The sequence below is a fragment of the Aquarana catesbeiana genome, linkage group LG06, assembly GCF_042186555.1.
Source record: "Aquarana catesbeiana isolate 2022-GZ linkage group LG06, ASM4218655v1, whole genome shotgun sequence".
Lineage (NCBI taxonomy): Eukaryota > Metazoa > Chordata > Amphibia > Anura > Ranidae > Aquarana > Aquarana catesbeiana.
In genome coordinates, this window is record NC_133329.1 from 368,455,167 (window position 1) to 368,473,250 (window position 18,084).

The 18,084-nt window shown below is 45.3% G+C and overlaps 1 protein-coding gene across 2 annotated transcripts in view; it reads right to left on the reverse strand.

Annotated features, from left to right (window-relative positions):
• Positions 1-18,084, reverse strand: part of LOC141147097 (protein mono-ADP-ribosyltransferase PARP15-like) — a 95,255-nt gene that overhangs the window by 68,787 nt on the left and 8,384 nt on the right. Inside the window, exons 2-3 of one of the 2 annotated variants that reach the window (XM_073634197.1) lie at positions 16,033-16,110; positions 5,636-5,777 (exon numbers count right to left, since the gene is read on the reverse strand). In XM_073634197.1, the coding sequence (XP_073490298.1) occupies positions 5,636-5,750 (115 nt within the window). In that variant the 5' untranslated portion in view covers positions 5,751-5,777; positions 16,033-16,110. Of the gene's footprint in view, positions 1-5,635; positions 5,778-16,032; positions 16,178-18,084 lie in introns of those variants that run through there. The other variant, XM_073634196.1, reaches the window with a different exon arrangement.

The following is an 18,084-nucleotide window of genomic DNA, read 5'->3' on the forward strand; positions in this document are numbered from 1 at the left end:
GCCCCTGATCCTGCTAAGGAGAAAACATCCTTCAATAGGGATTCCATCCTTTTATCTACAGGATCCCTGAGCATCTGAGCATTGTCTACAGGACAAGTCAGACTATTATTTACGGAGGAAATGGTGGCATCAATAGCCGGTATTCCCCACATTTTAATAAACTTTTCTTCTATCGGATAAAGTGTTGAAAACTTTTTCTTAGCGGAAAAAAACGTTTGTCTGGGTGATCCCACTCAGAATAAATGAGCTTTTCAAGTAAATTATGAACAGGAAAAGCCTGTGCTGCTTGGAAAGGTTTCAGTGACCCCAAAGCAGAAGAGGATTCTTTAGCAGTTTCAGGTAGGGGCAACTTAAATGTGGAGCGGACCAATCCAGTGAGGATCTGCACTAAGACTTTCTCCTCTTGGGAAGTCGCAGAGGGTCCCTCTCCACCTGATTCCTCCGAAGAGGAATCATCCGTCCCATCCCGATCCTCTGAAAGGGATTCGTCTCCTTTATCCCAGAGCTCCTCTGTCTGAGGGTCTTGAGGAACAGAGGAAGGCCTAGTGCTTTTTCTTCTACTGAGTGAAGACGTAATCACGGCCATTAATCTTTCCTCTAGACCATTAATGGTTGAGGAAAAAAACTCCTGTGTAATATATACAGGGGCTGAAGTGCCAGAAGCAGGTGTAGCCCCTGACCCCAACATACAAATGAACAATGACTGCTGAGCGATGTAGTCTGGCTAAAAGCCTTGCTACCCAATGCTCAGTCTGGTGTTTCTTCAGTAAATGCTGCCTAGGAGGATGCCTGTGTCCCACCTTAAATGCGACCGTCAGCTCTGTGTCTCTCAAAAGGCTGAGTGCACCTGTACAGAGTGCCTTTAATAGCCTGCAGCTGGCCTGAGTGGGCGTCTAAGCACTCTGTGCTGACGTCCCGCCCCCTCGAGTTTTGAAAAAAAAACGAGCGCTTCCCGCGCTGGCCGACTCTCCTGTAATACTATGGAGGAAGGCTGGGGGAGGGGGAGGAGGGAGAGAAGCTGGTAGTGAAGACCTGCCTAAACAGCAATGGTCAGAAATGGTGGCCTGAGGCAGCGGTGCCCGAGTGGTATAACCACTTTCTAGACCCCTGTGGCCTCTCTCTAGCCTGGGGGGAACATTCAAACATGAGAAATCCCCCCTTCCATCCTACCTTTGCAGCCGGCCTGAGACGCTGTGAAAAACATGTGCAGCGATGAACACTGAGACAGACGTCAGCCTGTGAAGGTTTGTGCTCTTGGCAGCCCCTGGTGGTCACAATAGGCATAGCATGCATTTACCTTAAAGGAGAAACCTACTAGAATTAGAAAATTCTGTGGAATCTCCTCTTACCTTATCCAGCCGCAGGGTTCAGTTTACACAGACCCAATCTTCACCTCTCACGGTGGGCTCCATTTGAAAAAACCGTCAGAGACTGGGGCCCCCTACGAATAGGGGGATCCTACAGTTCTGGCCCTGTAAAGCACCCAGCCAGAAATTAGGAGGTTTAAAGCCATTTTCTGATCTGCGGGGTCCAGCTCTCTAAAAAGAGAAGCATTACAGGTAAAAACCTCGTTTCTTCGGACACGAGGCCCGGGTACCATCATTTCGGCCTAGAAAGGACACTTTGAATGGATCCGGTCTGCCTGGCTTGCCCTAGTATAGGATATAGGATATTCCCTTTGGAGCTCAGCACAGGACATCTTTACATGTCCATCACCTAAGACACGCGTAAAAACTGAGGTATCCCTGCAAGGGGGAGGGATTATATAGGGGGTTGAACTTCCTGATAGGGTGTGCCAGTGTCCAATCACCAGTGATACCCTATATAACCCATCAGTAATTACTGTGGCTCTGTGTCCCGTGATGTTCGAGAAAGAAAAACAGTCTTTTAATTCAAACATAAGAAGGTAGAAAAATTAAAGCAGGGGTTCACACAAAAATGGAACCTCCGCTTTTCGGAACCCTCCCCCCCTCCGGTGTCACATTTGGCACCTTTCAGAGGGGAGGGGGGTGCAGATACCTGTCTAAGACAAGTATTTGCACCCACTTCCGGCATAGACTCCCACGGGAGTCTATGCCTCTTCCCGTCCCCACCGCGCTGTCTGCTGGGACACACACGGGTCCCAGAGACAGCGGGGACCAGTTAGGAAGCGCAGCGTGACTCGCGCATGCGCAGTAGGGAACCGGGAAGTGAAGCCGCAGCGCTTCACTTCCTGATTTTCTTACAGAGAATGGTGGCGGCAGCACCCGAGGACCGAGGGACGATTCAGTCTCGGGTGCCGACATCGCTGGACCCTGGGACAGGTGAGTGTCTTTATTTTAAAAGTTAGCAGCTGCAGTATTTGTGACTTTTAAATTATTTTTTTTCTGCGGGACTCCCTCTTTAAAGAGTTGCGGGGCAACTCTAGTGTACATTGAACTTGTACTAATTTCCAGGGGGTTACAGGGAAAAACACGGGGTGAATCAGGTATCTGGATCCCTGATCTTCAGTAAAAGAAAAACCTTGGATGGTTAATTTTGGAGGAGTTTTAATCTCCAAAAAAACTGCAGCATGTCGCTATATTACAGGGCATAACATTAGCTTACCACGTATAGAGGATTCATCTATGATTTTTATGCCAGTCTTGTGGCATTTTTCCAGGTGTGGATTTATCTGATATGTTAACTTCATCCTTTGGGAGAATGCCCCATGAGCGTAAGATTTTCAAACCTTGCTCCAAGTTTTTGATCGAGTACGAGGTGCCTTTATGTTCTGCGAGTCTTTTCTTAGGGAATCCCCATCTGTAAATCATGCTGTGATTCTGTAGAATCTTGGTAATTGAGTTTAGATTCTTACGTGCCAGGATCGTAGCTTGTGAGAGATCTGTATACAAGACGATAACTGTGTATGGGTCAGGTAGAAGAGAGTTTCGTTGTGCGTATTGCATCAGTTGATCATTCACTTCATAAAAGTGTATCCTGGCTATGACGTCTCTTGGTAATTTTTCTGAAATGTGAGGCGGTTTGGGCAATCTGTCGATTTCTAGTTGCTGATGTGGGATTGTTATGATAAATTTTTTAATCAAGTCTTCAGTTCCGGTGGTTTAACATTTTCGGGTATGTCTCTGAATTTCAAGTTATTGCGTCTTGTGCGATCTTCCAAGTCCGCCATTTTCATTTTGAGATGTTTAACTTCATCTTCTAACTTAAAGTGAGAATTGACCATTTCAGGCAGATGTAAATTCACACATTTTATTTTCTACATAGTCCACTCTCTCTCCTAATGCATCAATTTCCATTTTAGATTTCTGCATGAAATTTAACATATCATATTGTAGTCCGCCTCTTAGGGAAATTATCATATTTTTTATAGTGGAGTCCAATATGGGTTGTCCTGCCGTGGGAATTGCATTCAGCTTCTCATCATACGGATTTATATCTGATGTGCGATTATTATCTTGTGTGGGATTATTACCTTCAGCAGAAGAAATCCTCCTTCTTTGTTTGAGAGGGCTTGTGTGTCCAGGCTGCTATACCGCTGCTGACCACTGTGTGTCCCCTCTTCCTCTCCTGAGTCTGCAATGTTGTGTTCAGAGCTGTGATGAAGGAGGGAGGAGTCAGCGCCATCTTTAATCCCCTGTGTCCTGGACGGACCCAGGAATTCACTTAATTTGCGGGGTCCCTCTCTTTTCTTTCGTTTTGTTGACATTGTCACCACGTTGCCATCGCTTTCCGGATCTGGGGTATGTCTCCAGAGCTTTTCTGTCACTATGTGTGTAGCTCAGGGATGTCCGTGATTACAGAGGTCTCTCACAGTGTGGCCAGCTCGTTCCGTGGCTAGCCACGCCCCCAATTAAGTACTGTATTTGAACCCTAACAATCAGGATGATTTCTGGCTCCCAGGTGTCTTCTATATAGGTAGCCAGCTGAGATTAGGAGCACTCTCTTAAAGGCAGTGCTCTTAATCTCAGCTTGTTCCTTGTATAAAAGACACCTGTCCACAGAAGCAGTCAATCAATTAGAGTCCAATCTCCCCACCATGGCCAAGACCAAAGAGCTGTCCAAGGATGTCGGACAAGATTGTAGATCTACACAAGGCTGGAATGGGCTACAAGACTATCACCGAGCAGCTTGGTGAGAGGGTAACAACAGTTGGTGTGATTATTTGCAAATGGAAGAAACACAAAATAACTGTCAATCTCCCTCGGTCTGGGACTCCATGCAAGATCTCACCTTGTGGAATTTCAATGATCATGAGAATGGTGAGGAATAAGATGAGAACTACACGGGAGAATCTTGTGAATAATCTCAAGGCAGCTGGGACCATAGTCACCAAGAAAACAATTGGTAACACACTACGCCGTGAAGGACTGAAATCCTGCAGCGCCCGCAAGGTCCCCTTGCTCAAGAAAGCACATGTACAGGCTCATCTGAAGTTTGCTAATGAACTTCTGAATGAATCAGAGAAATGGGTAAAAGTGTTTGGGTAAAAGTGTTGTGGTCAGATAAGAATAAAATCGAGCTCTTTGGCATCAACTCAACTCGCTGTGTTTGGAGGAGGAGGAATGCTGCCTATGACCCCAAGAACGCCATCCCCACCGTCAAACATGGCGGTGTTTTTCTGCTAAGGGGACAGGAAACTTCACCGCATCAAAGGGACAATGAACGCGGCCAAGTACTGTCAAATCTTGGATGAGAACCCACTTACCGTACCTCAGCCAGAGCATTGAAAATGGGTCGTGGATGGGTCTTGCAGCATGACAATAACCCAAAACACATGGCCAAGGCAACAAAGGAGTGGCTCAAGAAGAAACACATTAAGGTCCTGGAGTGGCCTAGCCAGTCTCCAGACCTCAATACCATAGAAAATATGTGGAGGGAGCTGAAGGCTCAAGTTTTCAAACGTCAGCCTCAAAACCTTAATGACTTGGAGAGGATCTGCAAAGAGGAGTGGGACAAAATCCCTCCAAGAAACATCTGACCTCTGTGATTGCCAGGGTTTTGCCATCAAGTACTAAGTCATGTTTTGCGAAGGGGTCAAATACTTATTTCACTCATTAAAATTCAAACCAATTTATAATGTTTTTGAAATGCAGTTTTCTGGATATTTGTGTTATTCTGTCTGTCACTGTTAAAATAAACCTACCAATAAAATTTTTCCCCTCACTGTACAGAGGGTGAATTTCCTTAGCGGGGGTGGGGAGCGGGGCACAAACATCAATAAAAACTGACAAGTTTTCTAATCCCTCTCCACTCTAAAAAAAAGTTTTGCCTTTAGTTATACGGTAAGCTCCAAGGGGCAGAATGAAACGTGTTGGAGCATGGCCTGCCTGGAGCCTGGGCTGAGACTGCCATTCATTCCACTATATGCACATGGGTCTGCTTCATGATGTGCAGCTTATGGATCTTTTCCTTTTGACAGTAATGTCTTTTGTTTTTTTTGTGTTTAAAGTGTTAAGCTCAAAAACGTTGAGGATTTAATACTACTTTAACTATAAAACCTACTTTAGACAATATCCAGTAAGGTGGAAAAGCATTATCAATGTACCTATTTGTCTGCTAAGGTCATCTGCTTACCAGTCCTTATGAGTCATACTCTAAAAACCACCTAAAAAAAAACACATATAACAAGTTTTTAGCATATAACAAGTCTTACCAGTGTTTTGATCCAGCGTTGCATTGGTTGGGTTTACTATGGCGTCCGTATTTTCATTTGTGATTCTTCCAAATTTCAGCACTACAGATGTTTCACAAACCACCACCTCACACATGATGACCTCTTCGTCTCCAATAAAACACTGAAACAGTTTACAATAAAAAAAATAAAACATAGATACAGCAAACAACACCATTTAGGGTCAGTTCACACCAAATATATATTTTTATCTTTATTTTTTTGATATTATAGGATTAGATTACGTGATTCGTAACATTGAAAAAAGCCTGATGTCCCCCATGTGTAAACTATGACTCCAGCCAAAACCTTTTTTTCTAGTTTTGGTTAGAGTGAGGAATGGGTTTAGAGCCCCTGCTTGTTATTGTTGGCCAATTCACACTATGTGCCTTGGTGACCAGTGATACTGGAAAAGAAACTGAGGAGAATTGTAAATCTTACAGTTGTCACAGCAATACCTTCCAATGGGAGCACTTTAGTTTCTTCAGTTTGGGGAGATATTCACTCAATTCCTGTTGTGTTTGGGACAGCAAGTACAAGAAAATCTTGATAGGGAAATACAGTGTAAAAGTTAGACACTAGGGTTCTAACCCCTCTCCAATTTTATTTTTCTTCAAATTTGTCTGACGTTACACTTTAACCTCCCACAACTCCTATATTTTAAAGGCTAAGGCTGGCCATACACGGTTTGAATCTCAGCCGGTTCATGATTCGAACCGTTAATGGGAAGGCTGAATGTACCAAGTTGATCGATCAATCAACTTGGGTACAACCAGCCTAACCAGCCTATTAGATACTCTTGTGAGTATCGTTAGTGGCTGCTATAGCCGATAGTGATAATCACTGTTTTCTCTAGGTGGGGATTGCTTCCCCTCCCACCCCACTGGGAGCAGACAATTGCTCAGCAGGAGGGTTTCCCTTGTCAGCACTGTCTGGCCTGCCTAAGTTCACCTTTCAAGAAAACAGCCTATGCAGTCAAGGGGTCCCAGTAGATATTAAAGCCCAACTCAGAGCAAAAAAAAAATCTTCTCATGCAGTCGGGCTTTGTACGAACTGCAATGGTTTTACTGTTCGCTTTTTCTAGGGGTGAGGAGAAAGCTTATACTCACCCAATTCTTCATTCCACCGGACAACGGCACTCCCCCATTGTCCAGAGGTGGACTGTTCCTGGTCTATGGAGCTTGCTCTGGGCTTGCTGACGTCAGGAACAGTCAACAACTCAAGATCGCTGGAGCACGGGGGTGCCGGACCAGTCTTGTGCTGGGAGGGTCAGAGAATTAGGTAAGTATATCTTAAAGCCTTCCTCTTTAATTGTACCCACAGGTAAGCCTATAAAAAGGCTTACCTGTAGGTACTGTAAATATCTCCTAAACTTGCACCGTTTAGGAGATATTTACGATATTCGCTGCCGCCGACGTCATTGGCACATGCGCACTGAAGAAATGGCCCACTCGTGCTGTTTCTTCAGGACCCGTGCCATGGCCAGCAGCTCCCATGCGCATGCGTGGGAGAGATGTCATCAGGCCCAATCATAGAGCCAGAGCCCGCAAACCCGGAAGTAACTCCGGGAAAGATGTTGGCCGTGTCTGCAGTACACGGGCGGCACTGCAGGACTTCGTTCTGAGGTAAGTATTACATAATAAACTAGTATCTGATGCATACTAGCTCATTATGCCTTTGTCTTCAAGGTTTTTTGTTTTTTTTTTCCCCCGGAGGTTTACAACCTCTTTAACCCATTCAGCGCAGGCACAACCCCACTGCATGGGAAAACTTTCTTCTTTTAGTTTCCCAGAGATGGGCTTTAAAAAATCTGTGCAGCTTTGAAAAATGATTAATTGTATTGTTTTACCTGTAGGCCTTTTAAAATGGAGTTTCACCCACTTTTACAACTCTTCAGCATCCCTCACTAAACTGCGCACTGTAAACGAATTGGATATTTAAATTTTTTTTTTTTCTCAGCACCTACTGTATATTTGCTGTATTTATTTTTCACTTCCTCCTCCCTGGCCGTGGCCCATCGCATCATTTCCTGTTTGCAATGCCTTCTGGGAAGGGGCGGCAACTTCGTCTGACACTGCCGTTGCTATGGAAACCTGACCTGAAACCTATTACACTGCTTGTGCTGCACTGAGCATGTGCGAGATCTGCAAGGTTGAGATCCAGGAAGAAATACGGTCTGGCTTCAGATGCCCACACTTAAGATGGCCACGGCCTGCTGTAAGTTTATAAAATAACAAACTACTGCTATAAACTAACAAAACAGACCTAAGTTTACAGACTAACTTTACTAGAATACATTAAGCTTGTGTATTATAGGGGTATTTTTATTTAAAAAGTATAATTTCGGCCGGAACACCACTTTAAGTCCCATCAGGAGCCTGGCTAAGAAAGACTCCTAGTTTAACTGTCATGGCAGCTGGTTTGTGGTTTTGAACATCTGTCTTTACCACCTCCTGGGTGCCCATTTTAAAGAGCCCAAATAGTCACAATGCTGTTTTTTTTTTTCCTAATTTAGAAGATCTCCAAGCTGTGCCAAACTATTCTGATATGTAAAGTGGCTAGCCACACTTCCGGCACCTTGCTTTATCAGAAAGGTGTCTATGATAGATACCTGTTTTGGTGTTGGACCTCCATCCCCTCACTATGCTGTGCCATTCCTAAAGTACAGCACAGTGACGAGGTTTGTGCTGTTCTTTGTGCATGGCAAAACATGGGGGACAAGGCACAACATCGGAAATGGTGTTGAACATGGACTGGCAAATCTGTCGGGGTTTGATATGCCAAGGTTTAAATTCTGAAAACCTAAACTTAAAAGGTATATGGACTATAGTGGACGATTCCCGTTATTCAATTCCGGCTGGGTTTTCACCACAGAAACGCAGTCCAGATGCGTTTACGCCTGTGCATTTTTGATACATTCTGGTGCGTTTTTGAGGCATTCCAGATGCGTTTTTTTCTCTTGTTTTTTGTTCTTTTTTTTCCCATTTTCCATTTTTGGTGTAATGTGTTTCAGTGCTTTTTTTATGTGTTTTGATGCATTCCGGTATGTTTTTGATGCGTTCCGATGTAGTTCTTTGCAGCAAAATGTTCTACTTTTGTTGACTGTATGGGAACACACTGCAATAGTGTGATCTTTGCCTTGGAATCAATCTAAACTAGTGTCCATGGGTTTTTGATGCAGAAAAAATGTACTGGACTGCATGTAGTGTGAGCCAGCCCTTAGGGCTATAAGCAAACTACTGTCCAGAAAAAGGCATGGGAAGTGTATATTGATTGGTTTGCACAAAAGATATATCGTCTACAAAATAGGGGATAGATTTATGGCATTTTTATTATTAAATCTTTTTTACTAGTAATGGCGGTGATCTGCAATTTTTATTAACATTGCGGCGGACAGATTAGACACTTTTGACACTTTTTAGGGATCATTGACATTTATACAGCGAACTAAAAATTGCCACCGATTACTGTATAAATGTCACTGGCAGGGAAGGGGTTAACACTAGGGGGCGATCAAGAGGTTAAATGTGTGTCCTAGGGAGTGATTTTAACTTTGGGGGGATGAGACTGCCTGGGGGAGGAGACCGATCGTGGTTCATACTTAGTATGAACCACAGATCGGTCTCCTCTCCCCTGACAGAACAGAGATCTGTCGGTTTACATTGACAGATCTCCGTTCTGTCTCTCTCAGCGATCGCAGGTGCCCGGCAGACATCGTGGCTACAGGGCACGCGCATTGGCTCCGTAGTTGCACCCCCTAGTGGGCTTAAAGTGGGCGACATATAGCTACGGCGATTTGCTCAGGAGAGCCAACCTACCGCAGTATAACTGCGGTGGCTGATCCTGTAGTGGTTAAAAAAAATAATTGTAGGTAGTTCTAGCAGCAACACATGCTTTTCATCAAGCGGCAATAGGCTCACTCACTGTTCAGGACATAGAATTTGGCTAGTAGTTGGCTGAGGTTGTCCCAGTTCTGATGCAAAACTGCCTTACATGCACTAGAGAAAAAGAGCAAGACAATTTTAAACATCAAGACCAAATTTAGTAGAGATAGAAAAAGCACAGGTTGGAACTTTGCTACAAGAACCAAAATTCTTCAGAGGATACAGCAGTATAAAATTGGCAAGCAGCAGGACATTTCTAATCAGGGATAATATGCCTAACAGGTGTACGCCTAAATTATAATTTTTTTTTTTTTTTTTTTTTTTATGGTGAATTTGAGTAATAGAATTTGATGTGGCTTAGGTGCACAGTGTTCTAGCACTTTTTTTTTCAAATTATGCAATCATATGCTGTCAGCAAAAGGCAGCTCCAAGGACAGATGATGAAAGCTGTGCCCTGAGTACCTCAAAGTTAGAAGAAAAAAAAAGTCTCTATCAACATAAAAAATTGAAAATAGATAAAAGTAAAAAATAAATGAAAACCCTACCCCTGAAACAAATGTGCAATTCTTTTTTTTTCTTTAAGGAAATTCTTGAACAGTTTAGAGTAATACTTCCTGAAACAAAAGCTAAAGTTTTAAGGTAAGGCTTGCTGCAAAAAAAAAAGCAGTTTGACCTACAATAATGGCTTTATTAAATGCCATATCAACATACAACAAAATAAAAGGGAATGTACCCCCAAAATAAATGAAGACCTGAAAATACCACCCCCAAAACAAAAGCCCCTTTTTAAGGGAAGCCATGTAGTAAAACAAAAATATTTTCTATACATGTGACAGCAGCTGAAAAAACACTGACCTCAAATTAACCATAAGCCCATTCACACAGGGGCAACACGGCTTCCAGAGGGACTTTGGGAGGCAACTTGGACACGACTTGAGTATGAATCACAGCGTGACTTGGGGCGACTTACAACAAGACTTCAAGTCGCTTCCAGGACAGGGAACTTTACAAGTGGCCATCAGCTCTTGTGACATATAGTACCTGCCCGTGAGAATGTGTTTCCAGTGCGATCCCATCGCGCTGGTTCTTGGCGACAGGGTTCTGTACATCTCGCACTCGCTGCAATAGGAAAAACACATTTTCCTATTGCAGCGAGCACGAGAAAGAATTCCCCTCCAAGAACATACCAGGCTCTTAGTTCTGGTATGGATGTTAAGGGGAACCCCCTACGCCGAAAAAACGGCCTGGGGGTCCCCCCCAAATCCATACCAGACCCTTATCCGAGCACGCAGCCCGGACGGTCAGGAAAGGGGGTGGGGACGAGCGAGCGCTCCCCCCTCCTGAACCGTACCAGGCCACATGCCCTCAACATGGGGGGGTGGGTGCTTTGGGGAAGGGGGGGCGACCTGCGGCCCCCCCACCCCAAAGCACCTTGTCCCCATGTTGATGAGGACAAGGACCTCTTCATGACAACCCTGGCCGGTGGTTGTCGGGGTCTGCGGGCAGGGGGGCTTATCGGAATCCGGGAGACCCCTTTAATAAGGGGGCCCCCAGATCCCGGGCCCCCACCCTATGTGAATGAGTATGGGGTACATCGTACCCCTACCCATTCACCAGGGGGAAGAAGTGTCAATAAAAAAAAAAACACACTACACAGATTTTTAAAGTAATTAGGCAGCTCCGGGGGTCTCTTCCAACTTCTCCGCTCTCTCCGGCCTCTTCTCCCGCTCTCCGGTTCTTCTGCCGGGCTCCTCCACTATCTTCTGTTCTTTTGCCGCTCGCTTGCTAGCGTTGGCCCGGTCTTCTCCATCATCTTGTTCCCTCCTCTCTTCTTCCGATGTTGACACGACGCTCTCTCCCGCTGTAATGCCGTGTACGCGGTGCGCAAAGACTTATATAGGCATGGGGCGTGGTCACCGGGTGATGTCAGAGGGAGAGAGGGAACAAGACGACGGAGATGACCGGGCCACCACTAGCAAGAGAGCGGCAAAAGAGCAGAAGATAGCGGAGGAGCCCGGCAGAAGAACCTGAGAGCGGGAGAAGAACCGGAGAGCGGGAGAAGAGGCCGGAGAGAGCGGAGAAGTTGGAAGAGACCCCCGAAGTCGGAAGAACTAAGTCGGTATGCTCCCGGAGGGGAACCCATGCCGGTTTTTTATTTACAATTTGGCGTGGAGTTCCCCCTCATGATTCATACCAAACACATGTCAGTATTGCTTGTCGCTCATTGGGAAAGGAAAAAACACATTTTTCCTTTCCCGATGAGCGAGCCAGCTTGGCGCTGGCATATCACGGTCACTCTTCCTGGTTGACTGGTAACTAGCAATCAGAGTACAGTTTCCAACCTTTACCCAAATCTCTTTCTCTATGAAGTTTGTCAGCTTTTCCTATGCTTTCCCTAAAGCAGGTTCAGTTATTCTGACACTATGGTTGCTCTGTGCACCTCCTTCTTATAGTAAGGGTGGTGGCTTATCCAATTGCCCCCTATATTGGCCCTTTTAAACCTTCTGGTCATAGTTTAAGAGTCATGCAGTGCATTATGGTTGTACTGGATGGCCTATGCACAAAAATGAGCCAGAAAAGTGAATCTCAAACCCACTGGATTGGCTTCAGCCCATGGTAGCTGCAAACCTGAACCTCATCCCTAGTGTTGATCATTTACACCGTTCTGCTGCAGTACTCTACATATAAGCACATAACAGTATCACATAACAAAACCCTAAATTTTTGAAGAATATAACATCTCTGGAGCTTTGCTGGAAGCCAACGTGTTACCAGCAGGGATGAGTGTGGGTGAACCCAGAAGACAATTGTCAGTGCCAGGCCAATGAGCTGCGAGTGGGGAATTCCCCCTCCCGCAGGCTTCATGTACACAACAGGGCAGGGATGCTGGTGACATCATTGACTTAACATGGCCAGCTCATTGGCCTGACAGTGACAATTACCTTCCAGGTTCAGTGGAACAGGGGTTCCAAACAACCCCAGTGCCAAACCCAAGCTCATCCCGAGTTACCAGCAAACTCAGAGAGATTAAAAGGCTGTAACTCTGAGACCTAAAAGTAGAACTAAAGACAGATTTTTCTTTTCACATTGGATAGAGTAAGGGTGGCTTAACCCCCCCTGTCAAATTTTTTTTTTTTTTTTTCGTTATCTGCATTCCATTGGGGTGGTTTCCTTACACTTCCTGCCCCATAGTGAATATAGGGAAGTGAGAGGAAGACCCTCCAAAGTAAGGGAATCCATGGCTGTCACCAGAACTAGTGTCCACATTGGAAGATTTCCCCTGTATTACTGTTCTGGGAACAACACAATATTTTAGAATTTTTCACTTTCACTTTTGGTGATAACAGTAAACCAGACAAATAGAGAGGGTGAACTCTCTTTACGGGGGCACAAACCACAATAAAAATTTGACACGTGTTCTAATCCCTATCTACTCTTTCCAAAACTAAAACAAAAATGTGTTGGCTTTAGATATACTTTAAGCCCTCATTCACATTGAATTCGGCTTTGAAATTGTGCAACTTCACCTGAAATCGCACTTTCAAAGCCGTATGTCAGTGCAACTTCAGTTGTGACTTGGAAGACATCTGTGCAGCTTCATGCACAGATGTCTATGCAAGTCGCACCCAAAATCACCAAAAGTAGCGCAGGAACTACTTTTTGAAATTGATGCGGCACCGCAAAGTAGGCGTCGCACCGATTTGAACAGTGCTATTGCCGACAATAGGGTGCAAGTTGTGACAAGACGCTCCAATGATGCTCCAATGTGAATGAGGGTTAAGAGTCCTTCCCCCTGTGGTACTTACCTGTAAGAGTCATCATCAGACAAAAGTAAGTCAAGGTAACCAGTTCCTGCCAGCGCTATAGCCAAAAGACAGATACAGCGCGGGCTTACAATGTCGGGAGGGCGTCAATGGACGTCCTCCCTTGCTCACGCTGCCTTCAGACTCGGCTGATCACAGATTGGGGTAAAGGGCAAATCACAGCAGCCCTTTACTATGTGATTAGCTGTCAACCAATGACAGCTGATCACAGGATGTAAACAAAAGCCGGTTATTGGCTTTTCTCTCCTCCCGTTGACAGCATGACGAGAGATGAAGAAAGCTGATAACCGGCTTTTGTAAAAAGGGACATCGGTCCCAATATTTCCCACCAGTGTCGCTAATCAGTGCCCACCAGTGCCACCTATCAGTTCAGCTTTATCAGTGCCTCCTACCAGTACCCATCTGTGCCACCTATCAGTGCCACCTATCAGTGTCACCCCTCAGTGCCCTTCAGTTCTGCTTATGAGAGCCCATTAGTGCCACCGCCAATCAGTGCCACCTATCAGTTTAGCTTCATCAGTGACTCCTCATCAGTGCCCACCAGTGCCACCTATCAGTGCAGCCCATCAGTGAAGGAGAAAAATTACCTGTTTGCAAAAAACTATGAAAACTGTTTCTTTTTTTTTTAAAACATTTTCTGTCCTTTTTTGTTTAGCAAAAAATAAAAAAACTCAGTGGTGATTAAATACCACCAAAAGAAAGCTGCATTTGTGTGAAAAAAAAAATGCAAATTTCATTTGGGTACAGTGTAGCATGAGCGAGCATTTGTCATTCAAAGTGTGACAGCTGAAAATTGGCCAGGGCAGGAGGGGGTAAAAGTGCCCAGTAGGCAAGTGGTTAACCACTTGCCGCCCGCCATATAGCAAAATGACGGTGGCAAAGTGGTTTCAATATCCTGACCGGACGTCATATGACGTGATCAGGATATTGAACCCCCGGGGGCGCGCATCGAGGCGATCGTTGTTGCGGGGTGTCAGTCTCACACCCTGCAACACCGATCTAGGTAAAGAGTCTCTGACGGAGACTCTTTACCACGTGATCAACCGTGTCCAATCACGATGTAAATAGGAAAAGCCGGTGATTGGCTTTTCCTCACTCGCGTCTGACAGAAGTGAGTAGAGGAGAGCCGATCGGCTGCTCTCCTGACAGGGGGGGTCTGTGCTGATTGTTTATCAGCACAGCCCCCCCTCGGATCCCACCCAGGACCACCAGGGAAGCCGCCCAGGACCACCAGGTATGCCCCCTAGACCCCCAGGGAAATACCAATATGTCCCCAGGCAGCTGCCAATCAGTGCCCACTTCAATGCCTACCACTGCCAGTGCCACCAGGGATGCCTATCAGTGCCTCATATCAGTGCCGCGTATCAGTGCCCATCAGTGCCGCCTATCAGTGCCCATCAGTGCCACGTATCAGTGCCCATCAGTGCCCAGCAATGCCGCCTATCAGTGCCATCTATCAGTGCCACCCTATCAGTGCCCAGCAGTGTCGCCTTTCAGTGCCCATTAGTGCCAACCAGTGCCACCCATGATCAGGTCCGCCTGAAAAACTGACAGGTGAACCTGATCGGATCGCACCCTGTGAAAGGGGTCTTAGCCTTTAACCACTTGCAGACCAGCCGCCTCAGTTTTACTGTGGCAGAATGGCACGGCTGGGCGAAACGATGTTATGTTACGTCGCTTCGCCCTGTGACCACTAGGGGGGTGCACAGGCTCGCCTTGGAGCCGATGCGAGTGCCCAGCGCTCGCGATCACCGCCCGGGCTCCCGCGATCGCTGGTGACACACAGAGTTTCTGGTTCCCTGAGGGGAGAAGAGACTGATCGTCTGTTCATACAAAGTATGAACAGCGATCTGTCATCTCGCCTACACAGTCCCCTCCCCCGTTCAGTTAGAACACAGAGAGGAAACACAATTAACCCCTTGATCGCCCCCTAGTGGTTAACCCCTTCCCTGGCAGTGACATTTTTACAGTAGTCAGTGCATTTTTATAGCACTGATCGCTGTATAAATGCCAATGGTCCCAAAAATGTGTCAAAGGTGTCCGATGTGTCCGCCATAATGTCGCAGTCCCGATAAAAAAAAAAAAAAAAAAAATCGCAGATTGCCGCCATCACTAGTAAAAAAAATAATAATAAAAAAAAAAAACATAAAACTATCCCCTATTTTGTAGACACTATAACTTTTGCGCAAACCAATCAATATACGCTTATTGCAATTTTTTTTACCAAAAATATGTAGAAGAATACATATCAGCCTAAACTGAGGGAAGAAAAATGTTTTTTTATATAATTTTGGGGAGATATTTATTATAGCAAAAATTAAAAAAATATTGTTTTTTTTTCAAAATTGTTGCTCTTTTTTTGTTTATAGCGCAAAAAATAAAAACCGCAGAGGTGATAAAATACCTCCAAAAGAAAGCTCTATTTGTGGGGAAAAAAGATCGTTAGTTTTGTTTGGGTGCAACGCTGCGCGACCGCGCAATTGTCAGTTAAAGCGACGCAGTGCCGAATCGCAAAAAGTGCTCTGGTCAGGAAGGGGGTAAAATCTTCCGGGGCTGAAGCTGTTAAATTATACGACCACATCCAACATTGATATAAATATATACTAAAACAACAAACATTTATACTGTACACAAGCATGCAACATATTATGTATAGATAAGAAAATCGTACCTTGAGATTGTGGATAATATGCAGAACTGTGATATTCTCTGCTCAGTTTTTGTTGCTTGTGTCTTTCAGCTATCTTTGCTTCGGAAAAAAACACGAGGTGAAAGAAAGGCAGATTACTTTCGTGTTACTGTAAAAGCTCCACCTACCTATTAATCAGAATGAAATATTCTGTTCTTTATAAACAGACCACATATTTCCTGTTCTACCTTAACACGCTGGAAACATGTAAAGTTTCATATCGCCGTACACAAAAGTAGCTGGTCCTTCTTTCAAGGATTGCACACAATTGGGTTGATTTACTAAAGGCAAATAGACTGTGCACTTTGCAGTTGCTCCAGAGTTTAGTAAATGATGTAAAGCTTCACTTTGCAAAGAATACCCAATCACATGCAAGGAAAAAAAAACAGCATTTTTACTTGCACATGATTGGATGATGGAAGTCAGCAGAGCTTCTACTCATTTACTAAGCATGTAGCTTAAGGGGCCGGGTGCATGGATTAGGGGGGCGGCGCCCCTGCGCCCTGCATGACGGCCGCCACTGCAACCTACCAAATTGAAATTTACTGACAAGACACCCAAAATTTTCTAGCACAGCCAAGTTTTTACTGGCATTTCCAAAAGTACAGTGCAAAATTCAGTATTTAAAGCTACAAACTAGTACAATATGCAATTAGCAATGTGATTGAAGGTAAGATTAAGGCAAAAAACATATTTCTAGTTTTATTTTCGATATAGTAAGTAAGTAGCCCAGGGACAGGACGCAGGGGGGAAAGAAATTACATTGGGCTGCACTAGGGTTGCCACCTGTCCGGGATTCACCCGGACAGTTCGGGTTTCGGAATCATGCATCCAGGTTTCAGACTTACACTATTCACACTGGACTATGACTTCCCAGCAGGGTTGCCGGCTGCAGTTGTCTAAGCCGGAAGTGTCTGTTACACTCTCTCTCACACTGCCCAGCACTAACACCCCCCCACATACAGAAGAGAGAAGAGGAGAGATGGATCCATCTGCACCTCTTCCTCCCGCCCCTACCCCTCTGTGTCTGCCCACACTCCAATCCCTGGCGCTGTGCCTCAGAAAAGGAAAGTGGGGGCCGGAAATTTGAAGCCCAGCAGCCTCAGATACATGGATTCAGATGTAAAGGGGGACTCTGTGTACTCTGATGTAAAGGGGGACTTGTGATTAACTTCATATGATTAGAAATGTTATTTAATCACAAAGTATATGTATAGTTTATACTATTAAAAAAAATGCTGTGCGCTGCTAAAGTGTTCGGGTTTGACTTGAAGAAAAGGTGGCAACCCTAGGTGGCACACACATAAAATTGACTCTCACAGTGACACTGACAGCAGTGTGCAGCAGCACAGATGAAGATGACACCTCACCGACACGACACGTCCCCTCCGGAGCCACAGTGACAGTCTCTCTGTCTCTCTCCACGCCAGGAGGTCCATTCACTCCAATCCTGTCCAAACGGCACTGACATTCCCACTCCCGGCTTGCCCTGCTCCTGTCCCGCAGACATGCGCATGAGGCTCCCCCCCGATCCTTTCCCTTGCACCATGACATCACATGACACGCTCCGCCTGGCACACTGTAGCAGCCATTCAGATGGTCTCGACTGGATCTGAATTAGAACTGAGCATGCGCAGTTCTGAGCTGAGCGTCACATCCATATTTTTAACTGGCAACCATTTCCTGTCACCGCCATTTATTAGCAGGAGACAAGTGCCCATTTTTTACTGGCTGCCAGTAAAAATACTAACGTTTGCCAGGGGCGGATCCAGAGTCTAATCTCAGAAGGGGCACTGCCAAAATTTGTGCAGGCAATTTGTCGGGCAATGGTTGGTGTTGGCCCTTCAATCATCATGGCACCATGGTTAATATGGTGTCAGGATGATTGAAGCGCATTATTTCTATTATTACATTGTAATATAAAATTAAATAGTTTAGCTCACCATAATGCAGAATCAGTGGGAGCCCTGAGTGTGTCACTTGCCACCGTCGCCTGCCACCAGATGCAGATTGTCACTTGCCAGTGACAGTGTC